Source organism: Akebia trifoliata, chromosome 1 (assembly GCF_017979445.1).
Source record: "Akebia trifoliata isolate Shusen 1 chromosome 1, ASM1797944v1, whole genome shotgun sequence".
Lineage (NCBI taxonomy): Eukaryota > Viridiplantae > Streptophyta > Magnoliopsida > Ranunculales > Lardizabalaceae > Akebia > Akebia trifoliata.
The window spans coordinates 35,870,442-35,880,578 of NC_141375.1; the positions used below are offsets into that span (position 1 = coordinate 35,870,442).

General features: G+C 35.5%; 2 protein-coding genes across 3 annotated transcripts; one reads left to right on the top strand and one right to left on the bottom strand.

The window, feature by feature from the left end:
- Positions 1-504: 504 nt before the first annotated feature.
- On the top strand, positions 505-5,617 carry LOC147412183 (beta-fructofuranosidase, insoluble isoenzyme CWINV1-like). Of its 2 annotated transcripts, none has more exons than XR_015182495.1 (6): positions 505-648; positions 1,078-1,940; positions 2,143-2,301; positions 4,221-4,459; positions 4,550-4,623; positions 5,390-5,429. XR_015182495.1 is itself a non-coding variant. In XM_086457270.1 (6 exons), exons 1-6 carry the CDS (start codon positions 618-620, stop codon positions 5,567-5,569), a joined length of 1,563 nt encoding a protein of 520 aa, XP_086313396.1. In that variant the 5' UTR covers positions 505-617; the 3' UTR covers positions 5,570-5,617. The 2 variants fall into 2 exon arrangements, 1 of the variants encoding a protein (XP_086313396.1); XM_086457270.1 differs by having other exon boundaries at positions 4,533-4,623; positions 5,390-5,617.
- Positions 5,618-5,716: 99 nt separating this feature from the next.
- On the bottom strand, positions 5,717-10,137 carry LOC147412184 (nucleosome assembly protein 1;2-like). Its single transcript, XM_086457283.1, has 12 exons — positions 9,959-10,137; positions 9,813-9,856; positions 9,608-9,703; positions 8,458-8,550; positions 7,614-7,701; positions 7,379-7,440; positions 7,108-7,292; positions 6,850-7,027; positions 6,727-6,770; positions 6,338-6,542; positions 6,191-6,208; positions 5,717-6,062 (listed from the first exon to the last, which is right to left on the bottom strand). The coding sequence occupies exons 1-12, from the start codon at positions 10,029-10,031 to the stop codon at positions 5,994-5,996; spliced, it is 1,155 nt and encodes a 384-aa protein (XP_086313409.1). The 5' UTR covers positions 10,032-10,137; the 3' UTR covers positions 5,717-5,993.

Below are 10,137 nucleotides of genomic sequence, written 5' to 3' on the forward strand. Positions count from 1 at the left end.
ACAACTATCCAAAGATTGAATGTTGTCTAAATGGGGTAGATTTAAAAGATTGAGAGAACTACAAAAATGGTTATCAATCCATTTTTATAATTCATAAATAATATAAAAATTGTCATAAAAAAGGTTATTTACCAACAAAAAAAAAAATTAAAAATTCATACCGATTCTGTAATTTTTATTAAGGTCTAGAACACCCTTTTAAGATTTCTACTTCTATTTTTTTTGGGGTGGAAATATTTAGTAGACCTCTTATTCAAAATTTAAATTAATATTTCTACTTGTGTCTGATCTGACCTTACTAGCAATATATAAAACTTGTAGCTATATTGGTTCTTCATTTGCACATAGGAGCCATGGCTATATCCATTGTTTGGTTGATTGGATTGTGTTCAGTTCTGCTTGGCTATGGAGTTGTTGAAGTTGAAGCCTCTCATCATATTTACAGTAACCTTCTATCCCATTCAATCAAAAAGCTTTACAGAACTGCTTATCACTTCCAACCCCCCAAAAACTGGATCAATGGTAACCCTTCACATTCTTCTTTTTCTAAGTAATAATAATTTATTTTTTTTAAATGGTTCTGTTTCTGTCCTTTGACATGTACTGACTGTGGGCAAATGGGTGTTATTGGATTCACAGATCCTAATGGTTAGTTTCTTTTAAACTCAATTTCTATTGTTTTAGTTGCTTTGATTTTTTTCAGTTTATATGTCTTTATTTTTATCAATGATCATATAAGAAAACATTGAACATCCCAATTTTTGTAAGTTTTGTTTGATCTACGGATCCAAATGGTAAGTTTCTTTCGAATCCAACTTTAATTTATTTACTCTCTTCGATTGTTTTCGGGTTTCTGTTATTTTTGTTTTCATCAATGCTCATATAAAGAAGCATACATGATTCAAACACAAATCCCAACGGTTAGTTTTGCTTAATTCACTGGTTCTAATTTTTATTTCAACTTAAATTAGTATTGTTTTGTTTTTCCTTTTCATCAATGATCATATAAAGAATCAAACATGATTCAAACAAAATACCCAAAGTTCTAAACCAGAGTGATTAATGTCCTTATTGCAGGACCAATGATTTACAAGGGGATTTACCATCTGTTCTACCAGTACAACCCCTTCGGTGCAGTCTGGGGTAACATCGTGTGGGCTCACGCTACTTCAACCGATCTCATCAATTGGGCTCACCATGATTACGCCATTTACCCATCCGCACCATTCGATATCAATGGTTGCTGGTCTGGGTCCGCTACGATCCTTCCTGGGAACAAACCCGTCATACTTTACACTGGGATAGACCAACAAAACCGCCAAGTTCAGAACTTGGCAATGCCGAAGAATCTCTCTGACCCATACCTTAGAGAATGGATCAAATTACGTGAAAATCCTCTAATGGCCCCCACACCCACCAATGGTATCAATACAAGTTCATTTAGGGACCCCACCACGGGTTGGTTAGGCCCTGATGGAAGATGGAGAGTGATACTTGGGAGCAAGAGAAGACGTCAAGGAATCGCAATTCTCTATAGAAGTAGGGATTTTGTTCATTGGGTAAAATCTCAGCATCCACTTCATTCGGTGAAGAATACTGGAATGTGGGAATGCCCGGATTTCTTTCCAGTACCTCTTAATAGCACGAATGGTGTCGACACTTCGGTGATTAATTCAAATGTTAAACATGTTCTTAAGGTTAGCTTGGATGATACCAAGCATGATTACTACACAATGGGGAAGTATTATCCTGACAAGGATAAGTATATTCCGGATATTGGATCCTTTGAAGGCGATTCGAGCTTGAGATATGATTATGGAAAGTTCTACGCTTCAAAGACATTCTTCGATGGCACCAAGAATCGAAGGATATTGTTGGGTTGGGTTAATGAATCTAACACTGTGTCAAATGATATCAAGCAGGGTTGGTCTGGAGTTCAGGTAAATCGAATTTTAACCATCTTTAACAGTGTCTGGAGATTTGGCAAATGAACTCATTTGTCACGAAGTCGAGACACCCTATAATTATGGTTGGGGTCTGCCTAAGCCCATCTTTATTCTCCACAAAAAAAAAAAAAAAAAACTGTCAAAGTTGACTCAAGTTAAGCAAGGATACTGAAGTTTCATAGGTTTTGTTTTGCAGGTAATCCCTAGAAATCTTTGGCTTAATAAAAATGGAAGGCAGCTGATGCAATGGCCAGTTGTAGAAATAAAAAGGCTACGTGCGAACAGAATAGATATGCTTAGTACAGAGCTCAAGGGAGGATCGACGCTCGAAGTTTTAGGTGTAACAGCCTCACAAGTGAGTTATTAGCCCTTATGTGAATGCATCTTTCATCCAAAGAGTCCTCAACTTAAAATCCCACACAAAATCACAAAAGGAAATAAAATAGAACACAGATTAAAAAAGTTTTTCATGGTTGTGACATTTGAAGTGCCTTCATCCATGGGTGGGATGAGAGTAATTCACTAATCATGGTAGAGTCACAACCCAGGATTTCTCTCTATGATTATCTAGAGCCTTAGGGGCTGTTTGTTTGCGCTTATTTTCAGCGCTTAATCCTGAAAAAAAAAACAATTCAGCACTTTTTGTTTACTCCATATTTTCAGCACTTATGGCTGAAAAATAAGTGAAGTTGGGTCACTTAATTTTTTCGCTGAAGTAATAAGCACCGGTCTTTTTCGGTATGGATAAGTATGCCCTTATACTTAAAAGAATATTACCTTTTATGTCCCAGGGATAATTATATAAGCACCCCCACAAATTAATAAAACAACCCATACCATAACTAAATTATTTTGTCTTATATTGGTTAAAGTTTCGGAATGAGCTGATTTTTGGTGAAGATGATCTCCTAACTTCTAACCCCATCAAAACAAGTTCAAGAAACGTAAATCATCCAATATATATACATATATTAAACCAGTTTTAATGTGGTTAGAAGTTTCAGAATGGGCTGATTTTTGGTGAGGATGATCTCTGGACCATATAAATCATCATCACCAAAAATCAACTCATTCCAAAAAAATTTAACCCATATAAGACCAAAAAAACTTGGCTATGGTGTGGGTGCCCTTATTAATTCGTGGGGTGCTTTTATAATTATTCATCATTTATTTCCATAAAAAATTATTTATCCAAAATTAAGTTCTTTCATCTTTGAAATGAAGGGATGTTCCAATTGTTACTACGAGAGAGAAAATCGTGCGTGTTGTATGAATAGATTTAAATTTGAATGAGAAAATTATTATCTTGTAATTTAAAATTTGGGTACAATGAATTATGTACGTAATTTAGAACATCAAAACATATTATCTTCCACATTTATGCTCTTTTTGTCAAGTATGATGTGAATTAACAGTTAAAACAGTCAAATAGAATATATTATGATTGAAAAGGGTAATGTAATTATTTTGTCAGCTTTCACTAACAACTAACAAACAATATTTTGTGATAACAATGTTTAATTTGAATTAGTTCAACACAATACAAACAAGTAAACAGATAACACTCTCAACACTTAAATTCAACATTTATATAGTTTCAGTAATTATAGTCTTTCGACACTTATTTGCTTAGTTTAACAAATGGTCCCTTAATGTGTGTTCGGTAACACTTTTGAAGAATGAATGGAAGTGGCAATCTTTAAAATTCAGACTTCAAAAGTTTTATTTCTATTTGTTTCGTTTCAAATTTCAGACTTCAAAATCGAAATTCAAAAGTTTGGAACCAATGAGGGGAGGATGCTAGATGAAACTTTTGAAATTTGATTTCTAATTTTCAAATTTCAGAAGTATTACCAAATATAACCTTAATGTCTCGTTTCCTTTTTTTACCGAAATCAGAAAACCTTCGAACTACATAAGATTTCGAACAAGGATTGGACATGTTAGCCTTGTCTTATATAGGAGGGAGTTATGTATTGATAGAAGGGACTATACATCAAGCAGCAGATTTCTGCAGGTCTAGCTAGTTTTGGATTACGAAACCTATGATTTTCGAAGCACTTTAAGTCTTTAACCATTCTCAAACATAATGGACCTAGGCATAGTCAAATCACGTAAATCTACTCTGTTTTCTCGATTTATTACTTGTTTTCCTGCTTATTTTATTGTGTCCATCACTAGGTCTAGGGATCTGTGCTTACAAAAAGATTGGCTTTATAGACATCCATTTGCATCTATAATATTGAGACCTCTCTCTCTCTCTCTCTCTCTCAGGCTGATGTAGAGGTCTCATTTGAGCTGTCAAAGTTAGAGAAGGCTGAATTCATGGAGCCAAGTTGGGTTAATCCGCAAGTGCTTTGTAGCCAAAAGGGGGCTTCAGTTAAAGGAAGTGTAGGTCCATTTGGTTTGTTGGTTTTGGCTTCTAAGAACTTGGAAGAACAAACAGCTATCTTCTTCAGGGTATTCAAAGTTCATGACAGATATGTGGTGCTCATGTGTAGTGACCAGAGCAGGTCAGTTCTCTCTCTCTCTCTCAATCGCATTTCAAGCCATCAAATCACAACTTGCTTCAAATAATGAAAACAGGTCTTCTTTGAGTCAAGAGACAGATAAAACCACATATGGAGCTTTTGTAGATATGGATCCTCAACAGGAGAAGCTGTCCCTAAAAAGCTTGGTATGTTGATTCATGTTTTCTCTTCCATTATTGTCTCCTTCAATTATTTATCCATCCACAGAAATAGATAAAAATAAATAATAATAAAAAAAAAAGGCTTTCAATGGGTCAGGATCGGATCAAATGATCTAAATCAATATGAGATGACATCTGAATTGGATCTTTACATGATAATATACTTATCAAAAAAATATGTCATACATCCAAACAACCTATATTAATACTCTCTATATATTTTCTCACGTGCCCGTACTTTAGGATCGGGTCCTTTACCAGATAGTGACATGGTTGATCTAAAGCCGCTCTGTCAGGTTATCTTTTTTTTTAAATGAGCCCTTGTCTTAACCACATACTTGATCATCTTCCTCCTCTAAGCCTTGCCCCCAAAGTTTTGGAGTTGGCTAAAGTAATCTTGCTCTTCAATTCCACTTCGTTCAAGTGTCACGCTCTATGTTATTGAAAGTAAATTCATATCTATACTTATCTCAATTCTTATTTTTTTTACGGTCATCGTCTCACTATTTTAGAACCTTCAACTTCAGTATTTATTCTACTCATCACCAATCAGAGCTAAGCCTACATCTTTCAAAATGCAATTGTTTCTTAGTACTCCTCTTTGCAGCCCACCATTTAACTCCATAAGACATAGTTGGTCTAACTAGTACACGTCTCCAAAAATGCTCAATCCCTTTAACCTTTAAAAAAAAATATTCCACGTAAAAAGTCTCTATTTTGGTACTAATCTATTTGAGCTCTCGTGTTGCAGATAGATCACTCTATTGTGGAGAGTTTCGGTGGGGGAGGAAAGGCTTGCATCACCTCTAGGGTTTATCCCAAGTTGGCTATTGATGAAGGGGCCCATCTTTATGCATTTAACAATGGAACTGAGAACGTAAGAATCTCAAGATTGAGTGCTTGGAACATGAAGAGGGCCCAAATCAATTGAAAGACTAGGTAGATATGCTGAAACAGAATAAAAAACCTGTCCCATTGTAGTTTATTAAACAGAAATAGAATAAACTCTCTTTATCTGGTTTTTGGGTTTTTTCTGTATCTATTTGGCCTTATTTTTTATGTGATACCTCAAGTGCAATAATGTGAAAACACGATAAGGTTACAAACCATAACCAAAACATAGACTTACAAATAGTTCATGGGAAGTTCACAGCACAGAGGAAACCCACAAGGAACAAAACAAATTATACGCCACTGCCTGATCACAATCCCAAAAGAAAACCCCTAAAAAATGATAATTTAGAGTAATAAAACAGAAAAAAGAAGAAAAAAAAGTCAAAACTTTCCCACCCCACCCCCCACTTTTTCCTCTCAATCTCATTCACCACCACCTTCTTCATGGCTAATCTAGACACTTACTGCTGCTTACACTCGGGGGGTCGCTCACCCTGCTTACCTTCCCCGATTTGGGCTCTTCCACTCTTCTGCAGTTAAATACAGATGCAATTGTTAATATATATGTTACTAAAGATACATCAAGTCAAACCCAAAAGCCCCACTTAATTTTGAATTCAGTAGAGAAAAGATGATTTGGTGAAACTATGTATCTTACCTTTGGTCCAGCTGATGACTGGAGGAACATTTGTACAAGTGATTGCAAAAATAATTGCAAAAAAAAAAGCTATTAGTATCATCCAATTTCAAAATCTACAGATATTACAAGAATGAGTAATTCAAGTAAAGACTATAGCATATGTACCTTCTTCCTGCTCTTGCTGTTGTCTTCCTCATCATCGTCATCTTCATCTTCCTCATCATCATCATCTTCATATTCATCTTCCTCGCCATCTTCATCCTCATCATCCTCCTCATCTCCTTCAATGTCTTCAAACTCATCCACTTGAACAGCCTCCCCTGTGAACCACGACACTGCATGCGGAATAATTTTGTCTCTAATGGTCGACCTGCACATGGGACACAAACTCCCAACTCATCAAGGATGAAATAAATTCAAAATTTTCTTTTTTTACAAAAAACCTCCAATATTCCACATCAAATAACCCCGAGTAAATTAATTCATAACCAGTGATTTTCACCATCTTATAAGAAACATGAGCCTCATAAACAAGAAAGAAATTTAAAACTTACCCAACGTCATAGTCTTGTTCCATTTGAGTCTGAAGCTCCTCAGCCTGTCAAAGGATAAAAAATCAGTAATTTAGCATTCAGTGGATGCAATGTTTTCTACGCATACAATGATGCTGAACTTACAGTATCTTCATCAATGTCATCATCATCCTCAGGGACCTGTGGTGGATTAAAGAAGTTGAAGAAACTCTTGCAATTTTCAGTTTTAGTAATGGGCTTTGAATTCTTTGATCCCTTTCTTGGTTTCTTTTTCAAAATTTTCTGTGTCAAGCTTTTCCCTGGATACCATTCAATCTCCGTCCTAAGAAGCCAAACATAAAATGACTTATAGAAGGAAGAGAACAAGTAGCAATTCTTAAGACAGGTAGCAAATAAACTCACCCGATTGCTTTTTCTAGAATAGGGTCATCCTCATCAATCATGTGATATGTTTTTGTCAAGACAGAATTCTTGAAAAATGGGTTGACATCAAAGAAGAATTCAAGCTTGAACCCCTTAGGATTATCAATCCTATGCCACTTGATATCTTTGAGATATTTGAGTGCCCCTTCATCACGCTCCGAAATCTGAATTCCAGAAAAGGGAACATAATTCCAACCACAGATAACATAGAAGAAAATCATCAAATTATAAAGACATTAGAATCCCTTACCTCCTCGGCTAGTATTTCATTAGTCTTCATTGCTGTAAGCCAAAAATCAGGCACTCCTTTCTCTGTAAAGTAATAATAGTGAGATAAAACAGTGAGAAATTTTTAAATAAATTGAAGCACTGGCCTCCTTTTTTCTAGTACGTCGATGGTCTGCTTTGCAGTGAGCCAAAATCAGACACTCCTATCTCTGTACAAAACAAATAATACGAAATGTGGAAATAAATTGATCCATTACCTTCTGTCGCTTTATCCTCTTCTTGGTCCATTTCAGGTTCTTTTGCAACTCCTTCAACTTCGACTACGCCATTCACAATATCATAACGCTGCAAAAGTATATATAACCAAATTACCAAACAGAGAAAAAAGAATGTAAAAGTTATCTGCATTGAGTACCAGCAGTCCACATCCACAATACTGGTCCTCAGTTAGGAAAATTGGTCAACACATCTGATCAGAACTATAATATAGAACTCTTCTGTGTTTTTTACAGCTTAATAAATTAGTGTATGGAGGACAGGACACATCACGCTTAAGAGCCATTTTTGAGGAAATCATTAAAATATAGGGGGAGTCAGAATGTACTCACACAGATTCATATTTAAATACATGTTTGAACCAGCAAACGGACCCTTACACTGTGCTTAGATTGAGAGAAATGGAGAGGAGAGAAGAGAAGAGAAAATAAATGAGTTTCTCTTCATTTCTCTTGTTTGGATTGTTAAGTGGGGAAAGAAGAGAAAAGAATTGGATAGAAGAGGAGAAAAAAAGGGTGAGTTTTCTCTCTCCAAAAGTGGAGGAGAGAAATGGAGAAAAACCCTTCTAAAATATTTTATAGTTCCAACTCTGCCCTAGAACTCTTTTAAGATATTTTAAAATTCCAAAGTTGTCCCAAGTTCTCCCCTGTCAATCCAAACATGGTGGAGAGAAATTGAGTTTCTCTTCTCTCCCCTTCTCTCAATCCAAACATAGCCTTAAGTGACACCTTTATAACAGAGATCATAAATCTTCCACAAAAATGCTAAAATTGTATGAAGTGGAATACAATGGAAAAAAAAAAAAAAAGAACTAAGACAAGATACCTTACTGTACAGTGGTTCATACAGCTTCTGGTACTTAGCTTCAAGGGCTGCTCTCTCCTCAAAAAATTTTGCCTCAAGATCATCATGTTGACTCTGCAAATTAAGGAAGTATCAGAAGGTCCCCATGAACTTCATTGGCTCACTTCAAATTTATTAGTTGAACATAAGACACTTTTATAAAAGGAATAATATGAAGAAAAAAAAAAACTTAAAAAAAAAAAAGAAAAAAAAAGGATGGAAGCATAAATTACTATATAACAGTACTGTGGAACAGAATTGATTGCTTTGTTGTTAAACTAAAAATATATATTATTAGGAATTTAAGTATTGATGAAAAGAAAAAAAGGAACCTAGAAATATTCAAGCAACTCGATTGAAGGTAATGATCTTAACACAATTTGGAATTAATTAAACGATGCACTATCTGCACAGAATCCACTTCAACATTGATTCCCAACCCAACTAATGCATTACATTACATAGTAACCACCTCCGAACTTAAAAGTTCATTAAAAAAATTTAAATGGAGGTTTGAGTCAGTGTTAGCATCAAAGACTTGAAAAAATCTATATCAAATGATCTCAATTCAAAATCATTGTCTATAGATTGCACTTATAGCAATCAACTCTGAAATATATAGAGTAAATCCTGTCCCACCGATGGGCTTGTGCTTATCAAAATTGATGTATTAATGCATGTTCAAATGCAAACACCATAACATGCCTTGCCTACACTCTTACATGATGCATCAACCCTGATGAATCCTCGCTAAGATGCCGTCGATCCCATGAAGTATATATTCTCGTTAAAAAGGTAGCAATATAGTCTTACTGAATACCAACTCCAATGGACCACAACAAATGCAATACAACAGAGTACCATATAGACAACCGACAAAAGATCGGATTTTTCAGATCTATTGATTACAAATCATTTTTAAAACTAGGCGAGAGGGCAATTTTCCTGAACATCTAACAAAACCCAAATTCAATACCTCTGTAAGCACATTCCATAACTGAAAGAATCTCAATTGAACCCCACATCTAGTCATCTACACTTACTAATCAAACAAAAGTCTGAAATCGTAACAAACACTCAATAAGAAAACAACATAGATAACCAAATACCCAAAGAAAAAAAAAAAAAAAACCTGGATTTCTCTCAGAACCTCAACACGACACCTGACCTTTGGTGAGAGAGTCTCGAGGACATCTGGGTGCTGTCCTGCTAGACTCTGAAGCTTATCCTGCACATACCACAGACTCCCCAAAAGCATCAGCGAAATAAAACCCTAAAATTTGATCACAAAATCAAAAAATAAAAGAAACCCAGTAAGTGAAATCAAATCAAAGCACCTTGAGAGCGTTAACGAGACCCGCTCGATCCTCAGCACTAAGAGCTACACATAATAATAAGACAAAATTAGGGTTTCAAACACTTGGTAAGTATTGAACCAAAGAGACAGAGAGAAATTGAGATTAGGGTTTGTTTTTTAATTTACCAGCAGCGGCACCTGGAAGTGGAAGAGCTGCATCAAGATCGGACATGTTGATCTGGTCCTTGTTGTTGCTCATGGTGGGTGAGATAAAATAAATACTCACAGAGAGCAAAAACTAAAACCCTATAAACAGAGCCAAGAGTAAAAGAGGGGAAAACGAAAAGAGATTGGACTTGGGGTCT

Bases quoted from the DNA above. Each gene is read 5' to 3' on its own strand.
- LOC147412183 (XM_086457270.1), top strand. From the start codon at position 618: ATGGGTGTTATTGGATTCACAGATCCTAATG. The intron at 649-1,077 runs GTTAGTTTCTTT...TCCTTATTGCAG, and splicing joins TGGATTCACAGATCCTAATG to GACCAATGATTTACAAGGGG. The intron at 2,302-4,220 runs GTGAGTTATTAG...TCTCTCTCTCAG, and splicing joins TAGGTGTAACAGCCTCACAA to GCTGATGTAGAGGTCTCATT.
- LOC147412184 (XM_086457283.1), bottom strand. From the start codon at position 10,031: ATGAGCAACAACAAGGACCAGATCAACATGTCCGATCTTGATGCAGCT. The intron at 7,293-7,378 runs GTAAGGGATTCT...TCTGGAATTCAG, and splicing joins ATGAAATACTAGCCGAGGAG to ATTTCGGAGCGTGATGAAGG. The intron at 6,771-6,849 runs GTAAGTTCAGCA...ATCCTTTGACAG, and splicing joins ATGACATTGATGAAGATACT to GCTGAGGAGCTTCAGACTCA.